At 33.9% G+C, this 21,817-nt stretch overlaps 1 protein-coding gene across 1 annotated transcript in view; it reads right to left on the reverse strand.

Moving 5' to 3' along the window:
• LOC138325043 (myelin transcription factor 1-like) overlaps positions 1 to 19,811 on the reverse strand; it is a 41,115-nt gene extending 21,304 nt beyond the window's left edge. Inside the window, exons 1-8 of the mRNA XM_069270400.1 lie at positions 19,673 to 19,811; positions 18,534 to 18,616; positions 13,465 to 13,543; positions 7,700 to 7,728; positions 6,598 to 6,640; positions 6,027 to 6,087; positions 4,994 to 5,832; positions 4,538 to 4,607 (exon numbers count right to left, since the gene is read on the reverse strand). Coding sequence (XP_069126501.1) covers positions 4,538 to 4,607; positions 4,994 to 5,832; positions 6,027 to 6,087; positions 6,598 to 6,640; positions 7,700 to 7,728; positions 13,465 to 13,543; positions 18,534 to 18,616; positions 19,673 to 19,691 — 1,223 coding nt within the window. The 5' untranslated portion in view covers positions 19,692 to 19,811. The remainder of the gene's footprint in view (positions 1 to 4,537; positions 4,608 to 4,993; positions 5,833 to 6,026; positions 6,088 to 6,597; positions 6,641 to 7,699; positions 7,729 to 13,464; positions 13,544 to 18,533; positions 18,617 to 19,672) is intronic.
• Positions 19,812 to 21,817: the final 2,006 nt, after the last annotated feature.

Raw genomic sequence — 21,817 nt, forward strand, 5'->3', positions numbered from 1 at the left:
TGATACTGTGTGTGTTATAATCTGTATTTTGATGTGCGTTACCTTCTATGATGATGATACTGTGTGTTATAATCAGTATTTTGATGTGCGTTACCTTCTATGATGTGATACTGTGTGTTATAATCAGTATTTTGATGTGCGTTACCTTCTATGATGTGATACTGTGTGTTATAATCTGTATTTTGATGTGCGTTACCTTCTATATGATACTGTGTGTTATAATCTGTATTTTGATGTGTGTTACCTTCTATGATGTGATACTGTGTGTTATAATCAGTATTTTGATGTGCGTTACCTTCTATGATGTGATACTGTGTGTTATAATCAGTATTTTGATGTGCGTTACCTTCTATGATGTGATACTGTGTGTTATAATCAGTATTTTGATGTGCGTTACCTTCTATATGATGTGATACTGTGTGTATATAATCAGTATTTTGATGTGCGTTACCTTCTATGATGTGATACTGTGTGTTATAATCAGTATTTTGATGTGCGTTACCTTCTATGATGTGATACTGTGTGTTATAATCAGTATTTTGATGTGTGTTACCTTCTATGATGTGATACTGTGTGTTATAATCAGTATTTTGATGTGCGTTACCTTCTATGATGTGATACTGTGTGTTATAATCAGTATTTTGATGTGCGTTACCTTCTATGATGTGATACTGTGTGTTATAATCAGTATTTTGATGTGTGTTACCTTCTATGATGTGATACTGTGTGTTATAATCAGTATTTTGATGTGTGTTACCTTCTTATGTGATACTGTGTGTTATAATCGTTTTTGATGTGCGTTACCTTCTATGTGATATGTGTTTTAATCAGTATTTTGATGTGCGTTACCTTCTATGATGTGATACTGTGTGTTATAATCAGTATTTTTTGATGTTGTTACCTTCTATGTGATACTGTGTGTGTATACTGTGTGTTATAATCAGTATTTTGATGTGCGTTACCTTCTATGTGATACTGTGTGTTATAATCAGTATTTTGATGTGTGCGTTACCTTCTATGATGTGATATCTGTGTGTTATAATCAGTATTTTGATGTGCGTTACCTTCTATGTGATACTGTGTGTTATAATCAGTATTTTGATGTGCGTTACCTTCTATGATGTGATACTGTGTGTTATAATCAGTATTTTGATGTGCGTTACCTTCTATGTGATACTGTGTGTTATAATCTGTATTTTGATGTGCGTTACCTTCTATGATGTGATACTGTGTGTTATAATCAGTATTTTGATGTGCGTTACCTTCTATGTGATACTGTGTGTTATAATCAGTATTTTGATGTGCGTTACCTTCTATGATGTGATACTGTGTGTTATAATCAGTATTTTGATGTGCGTTACCTTCTATGTGATACTGTGTGTTATAATCAGTATTTTGATGTGCGTTACCTTCTATGTGATACTGTGTGTTATAATCAGTATTTTGATGTGCGTTACCTTCTATATGTGATACTGTGTGTTATAATCAGTATTTTGATGTGCGTTTTTTATCTTTTTTTATCTATGTGATACTGTGTGTTATAATCAGTATTTTGATGTGCGTTACTCTTTATGATGTGATACTGTGTGTTATAATCAGTATTTTGATGTGTGTTACCTTCTATGTGATACTGTGTGTTATAATCAGTATTTTGATGTGCGTTACCTTCCATATGATACTGTGTGTTATAATCAGTATTTTGATGTGTGTTACCTTCTATGATGTGATACTGTGTGTTATAATCAGTATTTTGATGTGCGTTACCTTCTATGTGATACTGTGTGTTATAATCTGTATTTTGATGTGTGTTACCTTCTATGATGTGATACTGTGTGTTATAATCTGTATTTTGATGTGCGTTACCTTCTATGATGTGATACTGTGTGTTATAATCAGTATTTTGATGTGTGTTACCTTCTATGATGTGATACTGTGTGTTATAATCAGTATTTTGATGTGTGTTACCTTCTATGTGATACTGTGTGTTATAATCTGTATTTTGATGTGTGTTACCTTCTATGTGATACTGTGTGTTATAATCAGTATTTTGATGTGCGTTACCTTCTATGTGATACTGTGTGTTATAATCTGTATTTTGATGTGTTACCTTCTATGTGATACTGTGTGTTATAATCAGTATTTTGATGTGTGTTACTTCTATGTGATATGTGTGTTATAATATTTTGATGTGGTTACCTTCTATGATGTGATACTGTGTGTTATAATCAGTATTTTGATGTGCGTTACCTTCTATGATGTGATACTGTGTGTTATAATCAGTATTTTGATGTGCGTTACCTTCTATGTGATACTGTGTGTTATAATCTGTATTTTGATGTGCGTTACCTTCTATGATGTGATACTGTGTGTTATAATCAGTATTTTGATGTGCGTTACCTTCTATGATGTGATACTGTGTGTTATAATCAGTATTTTGATGTGCTGTTTACCTTCATGATGTTACGGTTGTGTATACTGTGATGTGTATATATAATCTCAGTTTTTGATGTGCGTTACCTTCAATGATGTGATACTGTGTGTTATAATCAGTATTTTGATGTGCGTTACCTTCTATGATGTGATACTGTGTGTTATAATCAGTATTTTGATGTGCGTTACCTTCTATGATGTGATACTGTGTGTTATAATCAGTATTTTGATGTGCGTTACCTTCTATGTGATACTGTGTGTTATAATCTGTATTTTGATGTGCGTTACCTTCTATGATGTGATACTGTGTGTTATAATCTGTATTTTGATGTGCGTTACCTTCTATGATGTGATACTGTGTGTTATAATCTGTATTTTTGATGTGCGTTACCTTCTATGATGTGATACTGTGTGTTATAATCAGTATTTTGATGTGCGTTACCTTCTATGATGTGATACTGTGTGTTATAATCAGTATTTTGATGTGCGTTATAATCAGTATTTTGATGTGTGTGTTATAATCAGTATTTTGATGTGCGTTACCTTCTATGATGTGATACTGTGTGTTATAATCAGTATTTTGATGTGCGTTACCTTCTATGATGTGATACTGTGTGTTATAATCAGTATTTTGATGTGCGTTACCTTCTATGATGTGATACTGTGTGTTATAATCAGTATTTTGATGTGCGTTACCTTCTATGATGTGATACTGTGTGTTATAATCAGTATTTTGATGTGCGTTACCTTCTATGATGTGATACTGTGTGTTATAATCAGTATTTTGATGTGCGTTACCTTCTATGATGTGATACTGTGTGTTATAATCTGTATTTTGATGTGCGTTACCTTCTATGATGTGATACTGTGTGTTATAATCAGTATTTTGATGTGTGTTACCTTCTATGATGTGATACTGTGTGTTATAATCAGTATTTTGATGTGCGTTACCTTCCATATGATACTGTGTGTTATAATCAGTATTTTGATGTGCGTTACCTTCTATGATGTGATACTGTGTGTTATAATCTGTATTTTGATGTGCGTTACCTTCTATGATGTGATACTGTGTGTTATAATCTGTATTTTGATGTGTGTTACCTTCTATGATGTGATACTGTGTGTTATAATCTGTATTTTGATGTGCGTTACCTTCTATGATGTGATACTGTGTGTTATAATCTGTATTTTGATGTGCGTTACCTTCTATGATGTGATACTGTGTGTTATAATCAGTATTTTGATGTGCGTTACCTTCTATGATGTGATACTGTGTGTTATAATCAGTATTTTGATGTGCGTTACCTTCTATGTGATACTGTGTGTTATAATCAGTATTTTGATGTGCGTTACCTTCTATGTGATACTGTGTGTTATAATCAGTATTTTGATGTGCGTTACCTTCTATGATGTGATACTGTGTGTTATAATCAGTATTTTGATGTGCGTTACCTTTATGTGATACTGTGTGTAATCGTTTTATGTGCGTTACCTTCTATGTGATACTGTGTGTGTTATAATCAGTATTTTGATGTGCGTTACCTTCTATGATGTGATACTGTGTGTTATAATCAGTATTTTGATGTGCGTTACCTTCTATGATGTGATACTGTGTGTTATAATCAGTATTTTGATGTGCGTTACCTTCTATGATGTGATACTGTGTGGATTGTGTGTTATAATCAGTATGTGGTTACCTCTATTTATGTGTGTTATATCAGTATTTTGATGTGTTACCTTTATGTGATCTGTGTGTTATAATCAGTATTTTATGTGTGTTACCTTCTATGTGTACTGTGTGTTATAATCAGTATTTTGATGTGCGTTACCTTCTATGATGTGATACTGTGTGTTATAATCAGTATTTTGATGTGCGTTACCTTCTATGATGTGATACTGTGTGTTATAATCTGTATTTTGATGTGCGTTACCTTCCATATGATACTGTGTGTTATAATCAGTATTTTGATGTGCGTTACCTTCTATGATGTGATACTGTGTGTTATAATCAGTATTTTGATGTGTGTGTTATAATCAGTATTTTGATGTGCGTTACCTTCAATGATGTGATACTGTGTGTTATAATCTGTATTTTGATGTGCCTTACCTTCTATGATGTGAATATAACCCTGTGGTATGACCTGTTCCATCACATCCTGGGGTGGGACACTTCACGTCTACACAAGGGGGAAAAAGAAACAATTTCACTTCTCCAAGAAATAATATTCAATTCCTCAACATATATGATCACTTTAATACGACCTAAAGTATTCTCAACTCAAAATGAATATATTAGAAAAGATAAACTTCACACTTTACAATGTACAAAAACAAATCTTACAAACAATACAAAGCTATACCGGTAAGTCTATAAATTCAAACCTCATTAGCTAAAATTCAGCAGATCTATGGTAAAACTACATGTTACCAAATATTTAAATGCAGCATACTAAAATGTATAGTGAAAATTACTCAAAATACTCAGTATGGCTTTGGGGACCACAAGGTTGAGTTAAGAAACTAATATTGCTTCCAATCATATCTATTGGAAGCCAATACCAACCTTTATCTTTAGTTTCATCTGGTGCTAACATGGGTTTCATATCATCACCTCCTACTCCCACAGTTCCAGATGCTGTTTTGGCTGCTTCAGAAGCACCCCACTCGGCCACGACTTGGAAACCAGGCTCCTCATCCTCCTCCTCGTTTTCCTCCACTTTAGGGAGGACGTTTTCTGCCGTGGCCTCCATGGCAGCCTGGATCTGACTGAGGTTGCTGATGAGAGATATGGGGAGAGGAATACCTGTAGCGTTAGAGGTCTGTATGGTAGGTACCTCCATCTCCACCTTAGTGTCCATTACATTTGTTTGTGTGGTGGAGGTCTGATCAGTCTGGGACTGGATAGTAGCACACTGCTCCTCTATCTTGATGAGAATTTCCTCCTGAGACTGGTCACTAACAACACTTTCTGTGCCTTGTGACAATGTCGGTGCATCATCAATTTTCTCCACCTTGATCTCTACAACATCTGGTTTAGGAGCCGTTACCACTTTTGTGATCATTACCGTGTCCTCTGAGGTTGTTTCCATGGTAACATCCTCTCCATCACTACAGATTTCCTCTTTAATCTCCACATTAGCACTCGCATCAATGATCACCTCGTTTGTATCCATCTCACCTGATAGACTACGTAAGGCCTTCTCGGCCTCCTTAAAGCACTGCTGTTCTACATCAGTAACGACATTGTCCTCCTCCTTCTCGACCTTGACTTTGATCAGTTCTACCACTTCCCCAGCGGGGTCAACTTTCTCCACTTTGATACACTTAGTTACAGGTACATCACTATCCTCCCCTGCTTCCGCCTGTTTCCTCTTTTTAGCTGCCATTGGACAGTTATCGATACTGAAAATAACAAAGGAAGGATGAACATTTTAAATTTTGGTACCTGGTATGCACCAATGTACAGTCAACATACTGCTATGAATAATTTGTTTAAGATTCCTTGATGTTCAGATAGGACTTAGGAAAAGACCTTATAAAATGTACAAATTTCAATATTACATATAAAAGTCATAACATTTATAATATTAAATTACCTTCTGTGACTAGAATATTTTCCTGCAGAATGACCCACAGACAGACCAGTTATTACTGCATCTACAACACAAGGGATTAATTAGGTCAATTATCATCAAAATATACAAAGGAGTCCACAATAATTTAGGTCAATTATCATCAAAATATAAATGTAAAAGGATGACAATAAATGCAACAAAAATGTAGTTAGTCTATAGTTAAAATCTTTGATTTATGATCCAAGTTAAAATCTGCCCCCTGTATTCATAGAAAAGGTTGTCAGTTCTTATGCCTGCATGCATATGTACTATATAGGAAATTGTTTTTGTTTTTTTAGATTGATATTCTTACAGATCCGCTGAAAAGTGAACAATTGATGAATCATTTGCCATTATTACCAAAATGTAAAATTTGAAGAATGCTCAAATTTGATTTTCTCGTTATTAGCCCAAATCGTGAAAACTTGTACGAAAAATAAAAGAATTTATGGATGCTTAATAATATATATATATAATATATAATATATAATTTATGGATGTGTATAAAAATTGTTTAAGTAAAATAATCAAAACTTTGTTTTCTGATACATACCATCCTTTTCTTTCATTTCTCCATCAGTTTCATCATTTTTGTTCTGAAAAACAGAGTTGAAACATTTGTTACTGCAGTTTTTTGTTTGTTTAAGGATTAACCTGAATAGATTTTTTATGCTGTGGAGATATAACAAAAAAATCTGAGTGTACTCTAAATAAACTGCATAGCGGTTTATGATGAGTGACTGAGAGTACACTCAGATTTTTGTGTTATATCTCCGTAACATAAAAAATCTATTCAAATTAATCCTTATAGTTCAATTTACTAAAGATAATATCTTCAATATTCAAATTCATTTTTTGAATTCTTTTGTCAATGAAATCATTACGCTGTCATTTCAGACAATCAGAAGCAATGTTACAAACGGCGACGCCATTTTTTCCTATATGGGCCGGTAAAGAAAAATTTTTAGCCAATGAAAATGCTCGTAACAAGTAAAATTGAATTATAGTAAGATAAAGATGTAATGGGAAATCTCCGCCATTTTGACAATTTCATTTTGATTTTACGATTACAAACATTCTACATGGAATTGAAATAATTCATAAATTACAAGTTATGTAACATATACAAACATCCTACATGTAATTCATAAATTAAAAGTTATGTTATGTTTTTATATGTAAATCTAAATGATTAAAATCATTAAACTCATTAAAACTCTATGCCACTAATTCACCTAAATAGCTGGTAATGCTTGTGGTAGATTAAACTATTGAAATATTTTAATGCATGCATGGTCTTCCATAAAGTAAATCATAATCAATTTGTTAGGAATATAACATGAAGTAAATAAAGATTAAATGTCTATATGATCAACATCATGGCAAAAGAACAAGGTTAATTAAATAAAGGCAACTTCCGGATTTATGGCTTCTGATCATGAATAATCACAAATTAATTAGAATTTTAAAACTTTCAACATAGATTTAGGGAAACCAACAAGACCTAATGATCTGTCTATGTACAATAACAAACTAGTACCATTAGCTTCTAATTGGTCATCAGTCTATAAGGTTTCCTTCAGCACAAACCAAATAAAAACAATCGTAAATATTTTCTTTCGAATATCCTTGTTATATTGATTTAAGACACTAACCTCAGTAAAACCACATGTATTTGCAGCATCTGAAAGTACAAGTTATAATCTCGTTACCAGATCACAATAGTATTAAGTTACAGCCACAGACAAGTAGTTGTATCCCTCATTATCTTATGCATAGATTTCAACCAGAGATATAAACATGTATGCAAGACGTAATAATACTGCATGGAAAAAAGAAATGAAAGGCTGAAAGAAATGTTGTTGACTTTCATATGATTTATAATTCATCAGAACCAATGGGTTATATCCCATACTTTATATATACATTTGTATACTGTAAACCAAATTAATGTCACAATGACTTAATTTTGTTTTTCTGCCAAACGACTTATCCGACAATGCAATTTCTTGATCTACAATCTTATGATTCTATTTTGTTTTTTAAGCTACTTTGTGTTGATTACTTTTTTGAGGTCACCTATCATCTGCAAAATACCCAAAAATTAACTGCACACAAATTTAGGTTTGATAACAGTAATTATACAAGAGGTCGATAGGGCCTGTATCACTAATCTGGTTTGAAATGCCAAGTTATGTTCTGAATACAGGATAATTGTTTTCCCTAAGGAATTTCAAGATTTACCTCTAAATTCCCTGTTGGACCCACCTCTTTCTGCCCCAGGGGGTCAAAGCCAAAATTTATACAAACTCTATTCCCATGTTGCCATGTTATCCCTGTGCCATCCGTGGTGGCACCCCATGCTTTTGTTTTGTTGCCATGTTATCCCTGTGCCACCCTGTGGTTTTGTACTTATAATTGCCATGTTATCCCTGTGGTTTTGTATTGTTGCCATGTTATCCCTGTGCCACCCTGTGGTTTTGTATTGTTGCCATGTTATCCCTGTGCCACCATGTGGTTTGTACTGTTGCCATGTTATCCCTGTGGCACTCTGTGGTTTTTTATTGCAGCAATGTTATCCCTTTGGCACCCTATGGTTTTGTATTGTTGCCAAGTTTTGCATGTGCCACCCTGTGATTTAGTACTGGTGCCATGTTATTCATGGGCCACCCAGCTATTTTTATTGATGCTATTTTGTTCCTGTGCCACCCTTTGGTTTTGTATAGTTGCCATTTTATCCCTGTGCCACCCTGCTATTTCATATTGTTGCCATTTTATCCCTGCGGTTTTGTATTGTTGCCTTTTTATTCCTCTGCCACCCTGTGGCTTCATTCCCATTTGATCTCCTCATCTTGTTTTTGTGCCCATACACAGTAATAGCTAGGCCCCCCGTTACATATCAGATGCTCTCAGTTTTCATAGTTGAGCAAAAATCAATATTCTTCTTTGCTATTTAGTTGAAACCTTTACTTTCTTAACTGCTACAGGGTAAAAATGTCTTTGCTAAAGAAAAATATCAATATTAAATGTAAAACCTTTAATGCCTTCAGCAAAATCTATTCCAATGATTGTATCCTGTTATACATTAAAATATGCTTTTTTATCTCTTGTTCTAAGAAGACAGGTACTCTCCACATTGATCTGTCTATATATAGCTGTGTCCTGAATCTAAAACAATCCTTCCACATTTGTTGATAAGGATGCTTGATAAAAAGTGGAAACACTTACTATGCCAAAGGATAATTTAGAATTGTTAAACACGCTGTATCTATCCATGAGTCAGATGGGAGGTTATGGTGTAAGGTACTCTGACCTAATAATTTGACAAAATGAAAAAAAAAACAAAAAAAAACAAAAAAACTGAGCATGTTGGCGATTGTTAACCTATCATTTAAATCAGTTACCCACAGTTTTTCAAAGATATCATATAAATGTGATATGACAGCTAGAGATGTATATATGTATAGTACTTGATCTCTCAAATGGTGGCTGAGTGGCTAAGTTATCCACCTGCCCTCAACCTCTTGGTCATGAGTTTGTATCCCTATGTGGGGCAATCTTATCAAAATTAGTCTTGTAATTCCCGTCTACTATGATGCTCTACACATGCTCCAATACAAGATCCAACAACTCCCTATTCCGGGTCATCTAAGCATGACCCCTATGGTTAACCAATCAGTGAGTCGCATATGGAAACTTTGGTTTGGTGGGGTTAATTCTCACGCAAATATAAACAGCTACTAGTATGACCTGAAATGTTCCAATTCTAGGCCAGAGGTCATGGAATGTATTCTCAAGTTATCATCCTGAAATTAAAATTTGTGAAACAATCTATTTTTAGCAACAGTGACCTTTGTAGTTGACATTTTGATCCCAGAATCAATCCCAAGCTGTATTATTTCCTATGTTACCACTGTATGAAGTTTGAACAAATTCTGTTGATGTGTTTTAAAGTTATTATCCAGAAACTAAAAGTTGTGAAACAAATTTTTTTTAGTAACAGCGATCTTTGTAGTTGACCTTTTGGCCCCAAATTCAATCCGAAGGTATATTTCTCATATGCTACCTTTGTGTGAAGTCATCACTTTGTTGTCAAGTTTGGAAAACACACCGACTTGATCAAACACTACATAGTCCCCTGTGGTTTAATGTGGACTATTATAATAAGAAAGTTGGTGAGGAAAAAAGAGGAAGTTTAGTCACCTTTTTATGATCATGCAATAATCGGGAAAGCAGGTTTCATTAAAACACCTGTACCATATACCTGCAGAGTTGTTAACCAAAGTGGAAGTAAATTAATATTGAGAACTTTTTAGTGATTTAAAAGATTCTCAAAATCCATGTATTCAAGTGTTTTTGTTTATTCTAATGAACAGATATTTGATATGGTACAAATTTTAATCAATGGGTTTTATCTACATAAGGTTAATAAACATCTTGTTCTCATAATCATCTAGTTAAATTGATTTTTAAGTCAAAGGAATGACCATTTAGGGATATAAAACAAATTTAGTTTAAATCTGGGATGTCACATATGCACAGGAACCTCAGCATAAAGGCTACAATTTACACTATCAGTATGGTAATGTAATAGTCAAGAAGAACTAAACACTGTCATAATATAATTAGCTTGATACATCATGTGGCAGATATCTCATATGTTTACATTAGTACCGGTAATTTTTTACCTTTTTCTTAACAAGGCACCAATCATATTATGTGTAGTATTAGTGAATGATCACAATAGCTATGATTGAAATTTCCTTTTAGGATGACAGGTTTCCAATATCTGATAAGAAAAGTAATATCCACAAGATTTAGAGGCCAAAGGCCATTACATATCAGCCTGTATCATAATGCTCAATATCCCTATTAGAGTAAAAGTTGATCATGTCATCGGAGCTGGGAATCCTACCAACAGTTAATTGATTTCCCTAATGACAACCTTTACAAGTACTGACAGTAGTGATCATAACGACCAGCAATAACACATTCTCCTACCCAGTTAAAGGATTGCATTGAGGATGTACCCAGAAAGGGGGTTAACTGACGAATCACACCCAGATTTCTTTCATACTTCACAGGGATATCCCGTGGTTGCTAGGGAAAAGATATTTCTATCATACACAGGGGGGTGTAAGACAGCTCACACGCGCTAGACAATAACGTGAAGTCATCAATACATGCGGCGTAACTTCGGATTGCATTGTAGATGATGTCATCAATTTTGACGTATAACGTATAACGTTCCTGCGAGGAAAAAGTTGGAAACCAAGTGAAATTTCATCATTTTTTCTACTAAGTATGGAAGAAAAAGAATCTTACATGGGTCTGTGAAGTGGACAGGGATATCTCAACCCGAGTGAAAGATTTTGGCTGGTTTTGACGGCCAATTTCTTTCACGAGGTTTGAGATATCCCTGTCCACTTCACAGACCCATGTAAGATTCTATTATTCTCAAAAAAAAAACCAACAATTTCCAAGTCAAAGCTGAGTTAAGTAACTTTTTTTTCATTAAGTAAGTTACATAGGGTAAAAGGTTTGACTTAATTCTGTACTTTCGTTTTGAGAAATCAGGACCAGGTCTGATGATTAGAGCTAATATACATGTACTTTGATATATATACCTATGTGAGTGATATACAAGTATAAAATTTCAGAATTTGACAACAACATGTAAATAACAGACATGACGCACATCAACAGAGGCTGCCATTTTGCCCCGCCGTCCTCATAATCTCGACGTCACGCCATGTTTCCTGACGCCATTATATTGTTTCTGTATTATGTCACAATGCATTTCCAGCCAATGAAAATCGCTCCAGGTTAACTTACACTAGTGACATATGCAAAAATATTACACAGGCGAAATCATTGGATATCAGGCGGATTATGTGATAAAACAGATTTTAATCCATGATATTTAATGAAACTGGACTCAAACTTATATGTTTTTATAGAATCCCATACTATGACCATAATAATTATTTCTTCCTGGTTTTGAATTCATTTCATATTATAAACCTAATGTTGTTCATGATCAGGCTATTCTGAAAATGCTACTACATGCACATGTACATTACTCTCACAGAATTACCAACAAAACTACATTATAAGACCACGAGTTATAGTATTTTTTTTTAACATAAAGGAAATAAAAGCAATGTTATAAATACAAATTTATAAATTTACTGGGTTGTTTTTCATTGCTGTTATGAAGATAAATATGTAAAGGCTTTTATGTTACTTTAAAGGTATTTCTTTTTTATCTATTTTTTATCACTTTTTGGTTAATCACATATGCATGCAAACATCAGTGATATGTTTAATTCCCCTTAGTATCATGAAGGTCTAGAATCCTTAAGTACACACATGTACTCTTTGTCTACCCCACACTGTTTAACATTATCTATTCACCCTCTGAGAAACTTTTCAGAATCATTTTGCCATAACTCTGGAGAGTCTTTTGTGTAGTTATGTGAGAGTTTAATTTTCAGTGTGTAGTTTTGCCACGGGAGTCAGCCGGCACGCGACCAAACAATAGTCTAGGTATTTACTCTGAGTCTGTCTAAAGCGAGCCGTTCACGTGCGGTAAACACCTGCTGGTATCCCCTTTACCTGGCTAACATCTGCCCTTATACAGTTAGAATAGGGATAATTCTGTGTGTGACACATCACAGGTAAATCCTCGACAGGTATGACCCCACAAAGGCCAGAAAATCAATACCTGTTAATAGTAAGTCACAAAAGATCAGATTTCTTTCGTCATATCAACTATGAATATCTTCTTAATGAGGCCTATGAATATATCACATATATACTGAAAGTACCAGTTGGTTTTTAAAATAGAAGAACCATGTTTTTTTTTTAGAAAATACATAAAAGATTAAAAGTTACAAAATAAGTTAAAACAAAAACATTTCGGCCTTTTCCTTAAAGAACTAAACATTTACTTCAAAACCACATAAGGAATAAAAATAATGAAAATTAAGTACCTAATTTAAGAATAAATTTCAATTCTTGACAAGTTTAGAATTTTTTATTTCTTATTTTTCTTCTTCTAGATGTATTTATGTAAGTAGTCCAACTAATAGAGCAGATGTGATCTGTACAATTTCTAGATCTCTAAAATCATTTTCTATTAAATTCCATGCTTTCCTACACCTAATTAAATCTGATATTCAATACTGCGCACACTTTAATCCGTGACAGAATATTATTCCTCAAACAAAGTAACAAGAAAATCAATAATATATAACTTCACAAAGAAACCTTAATTTCCTGCTGGAGTTTGTAAGTATCTATTATATACCTATATCATCCTTTATCTGATGGTTACAATATATTTATAGCTGAAACTTATTAAACTGTGAAAATAAGTGTGTAACTGAAGTAAGATGAGTAAAAACAAGTAACTTACTTGATGCTGGTGCTGACCCTGGTTTTCTGGAGCGGTTTTCCAATCCGGTGAATTGTTGATTTGTTGATTTAATTTGATTCTGTCAAAAATCAATAAATATCTCCATGTATTTGTCCATCAAAATCCAACAGACATAGAAAAAGGTTCAAAATCAACATTTCCAACCACAATGAAACTATTGTCGTACACTACATCAACAAGTTTCTGAGCTATCAGCCATATTGGATCAAACTGGCAGAACTTGACTCATGTCATTAACATAAGTTTCCACGACTTAGTTGGAGACCTCATCGATTATGTACTTTTGTTCCAAAATGGTCACCTGTCGTATCCTCACCACCTGTCCACTTTACTTACCTGTACCTATATTCTGATGACCAATTCAAAGGTGTAACAAAAGTTCTACAAACAACCACCAATACTTTCAGTCTCATTAATAATTAATCAGTTTCATGCACAACTCTGTAGAAATGTCAGAGACTTGGACGACTTTACACAACTGTCGAAAAATAGCACAATCCGCTTCAATCTGCCTCCAAAGTGACACAAACAGGTGCAACATCTGTCAAATATACAACTCACCTGGATAATACCACTTTAAATGTGTAGGTTTTCACAATGGGTATGTAGGAACAAACTAGCAGGTAAGTTTGTGACGGCCTACAAGTACGGCAAGTGAGGCTACCCTCATTAACATGAAGCCTATAGAAGCACTAAGCCTGCTTTGTGTACACTGTTCTCCAAGCTGCCTCGGAGCTGCTGTGGCTGTCTCTCACAGAGCACCAACACAGGCCTTTGTCCTATGAGTCGAGCGCTCTGATTGGCTACTGGAGTTTTAGCTATGCATGGTAATGAATCTCTATTATCAAGTACTTGAATTATTGAATACCTTGAACAGATGTTGAACAATAACTCCCCTAGGAGTCACACAAAGTTAGGCGACACTTTTCAATAGTTGACAGTTACCTGTTTTGTACCTATGGCTATATGTTCTACCCCGAAAAACACACAAAAACAGACAAACAAATTGCTATACTATAGAGTTCAACTAAACATTCTGATGCTTTAGACAACATAACGGATTCTCTTTAGCCCTGAGGGGCAAACTCACTGTCTGATTATCTGAAAACTACACAATAAATAGTAGCGGTAAGAGATATTTATACTCTTGGCGTTCCTGAGGACCATTCCTATTATGGTAACTGGCAACAAAATGGAGGTCACTTTTAACATTTATATGAAGTATTGATCTGATGGAGATAATAGTACTGAAGGGGATTCTCTTCTACAGGCACACATGTCAATCAGTGGTGTGCAGTCAAGTGTGACAAACTATATAGAATCACAAGTTTAGTAATTATAGTGAAGTTCTACACTTCTATCATCCATAACTGTTCTCCTAGACAACAGAGATGGCGGGAATCTCTGTTCACAGGTACAAAAATCAATAGTTCTGAACTTGCTCATATTACACCGACTTTCTATCAGCCGAACACAGATATTGTTATGATAATCCAAAATCTAATGGATATTTGACACAAAATAAAATATTCAATTCACTTCATATGAAAATCACTTCATCGATGAATTATACAAAAATCAATACACACTTGAATAAGTACTGATATCATATTTAGTGCCTTATAAGCATGAATCTGTAAGACTACTGTGATATAATCTAATTGTCAAAGCCATGTTTACAAAATATCTTATATAATTCATTAATTTAAATATATTTGAAAAGGAAAGATATATACAAGACTACCCATGTTACAGGGGCTTTCGACTGAGGTGGGAAATTTTAATCTTGACTATATTTAATTACATTGGTACATTATTTTCTCGTTTTAGCAAGAACATTTCCGATTTGGTATTCAAGGAGATAGGTAATATCATGGATACTGTATTCAACCCAATAAATGCCTCATCCCTGAGTTTTTGAGGCACCAATTTTAATTACCTTCAATTAAATGAAGACTGGAAATATGAAAACCCTGTAGGTTTATTCATTTGATTTTTTGGTTTGTGGCTAATTTTGTACAATTTTAGTTTTATTTTTTATGAAGGCTAGTCCTAATTTAGTTTTGAACCCCTAATTCTTTTTTCAATAATCACAATTTTTTCAACTCCATAAATTTTAGTATTTTTTTTCTTTAAGTTCACAGTTTTTTAAACTCAAGAACAATAGAACAACATCAAAGTTATTCAAAAGTGCCATTGCAATCTTGTCTATAAATTCAGGGATCATTTTTCCATTCACTTAACAATATGGGCAATACATTTTTTCATCTTATTAATTTACACAATCCGGTAATTAGTAAGTATCTATGCTATAAAACCTAGAGCTAATTATCAATCAGGATGATCACAGCCTGTCAAATCAAATCATATGATTACTGTTCATCTATATTTTCAGAATAGTCAAATTTAAATGACCATCACTTTTCAGATTAGCTAACTTATATGAAAGTGCATGGAAAAGGTAGCTGAAGAGGTAATTAATGTAGTACTACATTTAAAATGTGGCAAATCTTGCTGACGAAATAACATATAAATCAACTGCTTTAACCACATTAATAAATAATTGAATCTTCCGTGTTTTTATTGTAAAATTATTCATAAAGTGTTACCACTTCTAGTATTCCACGAAATAAAATGGCCAACAAAATAAAAACAAAATTTCTAACATGTTTTATAAAACTTCATTAGTAGGAAGCTGCTGACGTTGGCCGAGATATAGACTCCATGGCCAGCGATCTGCTGGCCCAACATGTCCAAGTTAAAAGTTGGTGGAATTCCATCAGTGTACGGATCCTAATACTAGGCTCAGAGCCACGATGACAGACACAGCGCGGATCAATACCCCAGCATCCACACTCAACACTGCCTTCATGTCAAAATAGTGTTACCATGGTAACTTGACGATCGCAGCTGACGATTATCACAATAATAAAGGACAGTTCAGGTAAATTAAGTCTGTACCTGTATGTTTTAGCAAGTCGTTAGCCCTGGTCAACGTAAATTAGACACTGCGTATGATCATGGCTTCTATGGGTATCAACAAAACGAAAACACCAAACATATACTAATACTGTTGTTACCTACGGGTCCAACACACGTTATTTAATCCATCATTATATATCAGAATTAGAGGCAGACGCACAGTGTCAAGTCCTCAAGGCCTGCTCTGATAAGGAAACCTTGCCAATGCATGTTTAAACAATGAGCTCTGTGTCTCAGCATTAATTATAGGCATTAGAAAACTTTCACTACATCAACAGCCAGTTTTTAAAAAACAAAATCATCAAACATCATTAAAACTGTAACAAAGGTAACCGACATCACAATGAGGTGACAGTACCATAATCTCCAATTAACAATGAGTGAAGAGGCTTAGATGAATTTTAAATTAAAAACTATACTTTTTATCAACTTAGAGGTATAATCAAGAAACCTTTCAAAACACTTATGTCATTTATAATCTTACATGACATTGCAGCAGTTGTGTTAAGTTTCCGTCCTTCCATAAGCTATATTTATTTCTTTCCGTCCAAAGTTTTCTTAGCTTTCTTTCCTCTCAAACTTTTATAAGATACAAGTTTCATCCTTTAGACACATCAACACGTAAGTTTAAAAGTTTTGTTTGACCATGATGCTCATCAAATTGAACATAATCTTCTTTTGTCCATATTTTACCCATGCACAATACATAGACTCCACAATGATATTAATATATCAACCTTACAGAGGAATACAATTACTACCAGGAATATCATAACTTCACAGGGTGTGAACTTCACAAGGAGTTAACAGGGCTGCACTGAAATAAATTTGACATGTACAATTATACATGGTACTCAAACCACCAAATAAGTTCGAATTAAAATCAGTTGTTGCCTTAGAGTACTGCAGACTCCTCGTAACCTTGAGGACAGAAGGAGGGTGGGGGCCGATGTTGTGTAAGGTATGATAAAAGCTGTATGAAGATGCACACCCCTTGACCTTAAGGACAGTTAATGACCTTGAGGACAGAAAGGAGAGAACTGATGTTGTGAGAGCCAGTAATTTGTAGAAGACACACGGCTACTTCTATAACACTTCCTTGATGAAATACGACATCTATTGATTTTTTGTACAAGTCTCTGCATACATTATGTGGATGATGAAAATGTCGATATAAGGCCTCTCAGCAGCCAAGAGCTGGAAAGTTAAGAACTTATTACCAGCAGGGCAGCTGGAAGGAGATGTGGACTCCTGTAAAAGCTGAAAATATCCACAACCCCAAACAAATATATTGTAGCAGTGGTTCTCTTGGCTCTTCTCAGTTACTGATTTACCCCTAACTATACAGTGTAACCTATTTCTAGATTTTATCTTGTTCCAGGTCAGCTTCAACAATCAATAACAAAACAAATCTTAGGAGATGATGTTGAAGTAACAGATATTTGTTCTTAAACCTTGAAACATTAATTACTGTTCCCAGGTAATTGACATCATGTCCATTAACAATTGTCTTTGTAATGCAGAATAATAGCTAAATCTGTCAGGAGTTTACTGCGAGCATCTGCAGTAATACAGCTAAGAATGAAATGTGTGCTGTGTTTCAACCAAAAACAAACACCTGCAGCAATTAAACAGTTTGTAAAGATGAACATTTCATCAAAATGCAGATTCGGCATTTGACAAGCTTGTCTCTATGATGCTAATATACAATGGATGTCAACTTCCATGCAGTACTTATCCGGTATGTATACAATACATATATATGTTTAAACCTCACTTTCCGTGTTTTTACCTGGTATATATACTCAATAACTGTCTAACCATTTCAATGTATGTTCCTAACAAAAACTGGTAATCTCTTTAAATTTCTTTTTGGAGTAAACAATCTTGAAAACTTAAAGCTTGTGTCAAATCATTATTATATCTTACATAAACATTTTAGTGTAGCTTACCAGGTATAATAAATATAATAATTGTATGAACACCAAAGATTCCATGAATTTGTAACTGTTGATTGGTTTACATATTTCGGATCGATATATATATAATGATAAGTTTTTACTTACCTGTGATAAAATATGGCTTTTCGTTTTATTTCCAGATTTGATCGTGATTACTTCAATTGGCTCATCCACCATTCCAACCATTACTTATAAACAACAAAACAAACCAATAACAATATAAAAAAACTACTACTATATTATCATTTATCAACAAATTATAGTAACTTCAATTTTGTTAACACGCTTGTGAATCTATTTTCTAAAACTTCGCCCAAAAATTTAGTTAACTCCTGTTTCCTCTCAACAGGCACAGACTAAGATGGGGACCACTTGCTTCGTCGATGACGTGGTAGAACATCCAGCTAGTGTTCGGAGGTCCCAGGTTCAAACCCCGCTGCCTATGCATTTTCATATTGCACTTAACACTTGTTTATATAAATACACAGTTGTGCAACATAATATTGAGTTTGCAAAAGTTAATTTTAACATGTAATCAAAGATAACATAAAGTACAAATGTAAAGCCTAGGTAGTTAACGTTAGTACTAATTAACACATTTGTACGTCACACACTGTTAATTTATCATAATAACTGACAATAATGCACTTCTATTTCAAACACCAATAAAAAGTCAAGAAAAAATAGTTGTGATACGAAAAATATCTTTAAACTGGGCATAAACTGAGAGATTACAACCAGTCATAATCCGTCAAAACTGGTGACACTCCCTCGATCACCACATGTAAACACAAGCCAAAACGAAATTACAAAATCTAAACACACAACATTGCCTGTAACTACAGATCGTGGGATTTGCTTGTGGTAATTTTGTGGTGTCGTGAGCTTGTGTGTTACTTCAATACACAATGACATCTTGAAATTCCGAAATAAACAACATTAACGTAACTTTAATGGCGGGAATATATGCGCGTCATACAACACGAGGTCGGAATTGAGCATTGTTTACATATTGTAACAGGTGCCCGTTTTTACATAACAGTGGTAAAATATACAGTTATCTTACAAACATTGTTGAACAATGTAGCGACACAAAATACTACCCCGTGAAAGGCTGTACAACATTGTATCTGTTCCTGAATACAGTGTCCTATATGCTCATCACAGGATAGAGGATCGTTCAGTTCCTCTTTGTTCACATGTACGGAAGTAACGTAATTCATTTAACATATGTTATCACTTACCTTGTTTTCTTTTAGGCATTTGGAACCATTAAAAGTACCGAACAGAACTAAAAAATATTTGCAAAAAATTGTCCTTTGAATGGTTTGCTCTAGTGTGCATGCAAAACTTAGCATATCCCACAATACCTTTGTACAAACTTTGTGCGCATGCTTAGGAATGTAAGTTTAATGGCTGGATCTTTGAATTGATGGCGGGAATAATAATAAAATATTAAATGACTCGATTTTAGATGAGCTAGTAACCGTGTATGCGAAATAATTTATTTTACAGCCCCATGATTTTGATTAAATATCGTTTTCTGTGAAATTACAACAATGTATTTTTTAAATGTACAATGTACAATCAGAAACATGTATACTTAATACATATATATAAGTACATGTCTTTATGTTTCTGGTACAATGTATTACAAAGTTTCAGTATCCCAGCTATTCTTCATTGTTCTTCAATCTTCAAAGTTTCGTGGAACATAATACATATATTTATGCCTCTGGTTCACTTTTCTATTTTGTTTTGTTTAATTATTATTTGCTTTTTCTAACTAATAGAATTAAAACATATTGCAATAAAAACTTATACCAGATACATTAAATTATTATGTTTCTGTGTTGTTGTTTTTTTTTTTTTTTTTTTTTTTTAGTTTTGTGTCTTATTGCATCGAAACAGAAACAAATTCATAATTTACTAAAAGAAACATATTATTATTATGTATACATGTTTCTGACACTAATATATATTTATTTGTATGTTTCTGATTTAAATTAACTTAGGAAGTTTAGGGGGAGCGCAGTGGCTGTCCAAGTGGTTATGATGTCTCGACATATTATGTATTTAAGCCCTCTACATCTTGGTCGCGAGTTCAAATCCCATGTGGTTTTTTCTGTGGGTACTCCACATGCCTTCCTTTACAAACAAACCTGGCACATCTTTACATGACACGGGCTGTTAATAAGACATTAAACTAATAGCAAAACTAACAAATTGAAGGATGACAGCATAATCAAATAAATATTGAACTACTATCAGTAGCTGTAAAATCCCTTTGTGACAGAAATGTCTGCCGGTAAATTCAATATTCTTTACAGACTTAAATCTATAGCTGGCACATCCATGTTTGACAGGATTTTCTTCTTTGAAATTTGAACTTTTTATTTCATTTTTTTCATTAATTAGCTTTAAATGGATTGGGGGCACTGCAATGGTAGTATATTACTAGCCCATGACCTCTTGGTTGCAACTTCAAAACCCATATGAGAGAGTTGGCAGGTATGAAATGTACATCCCTTGTTTTTTCTCCAGTTACTCAATGTTTTCTCCACCTCTTTAATCTTGCACAACCTTAAAGCTGACAACGCAAGTTAAAAAGTATGCATTTGAATTTTAAAAATATAATGAAATTATTTTTTCTCAAATTGTTTCAAAGACATCCCCCAGTTATGACAGTATCGTATCCAAGAAGTGGCAGCCATATATTTCTTTTCCTCTACTTTGTAACCTTCACTTGTCAACCCCCTATATACAGTGTAATATAAAGCACAGGATTTGCCATACGTGTGTCATTGTAAACATATCTAGTCTTAGATACACATGTCCCGATTTTGCAAATAACAATGTCAAATTGAAAATAGACACTGCACTCACCTGACAATGTTTCATTGAAGTAATACACGAAAATATTGTCACCAGATTCCAAAATTTGTCCAATTCAGGTGTGTCCTTGCTAGAGTTGTTTGTTCGGGACAGATGCACATGGCCAGTCGAATGCATCAAGTACGATTATATGTGGAGATATGTGGACGGATTATTATTTGGATTTCTATTCACTTGTAGTTTTATATTTTTCATTTTGACAAACATCTAAATGATAGCTTAGAGGATACATGTTTTCTTACTAAAACAAGCCCAATACAGCTTTACGGGTAAGGACTTTGTTTGCGTATTAGTAGGTAATGCACAGTGGAAAACTGCTAGGTTTATATGTATAGACTGAGCGCACGTATGTCGATTCATATGCTTTATATAGTGGTTGGTGAGTACGTCGGAATCTAAAACAAAAATGGTTGTCCTCGACAGATGAATGTCTCATAAACGATTTTTGAAATACTTCATACATTTTAACTTGAATTGTCATCTTTAAGAGACTA

The sequence above is a fragment of the Argopecten irradians genome, chromosome 6 (assembly GCF_041381155.1).
Source record: "Argopecten irradians isolate NY chromosome 6, Ai_NY, whole genome shotgun sequence".
NCBI classification, from domain to species: domain Eukaryota; kingdom Metazoa; phylum Mollusca; class Bivalvia; order Pectinida; family Pectinidae; genus Argopecten; species Argopecten irradians.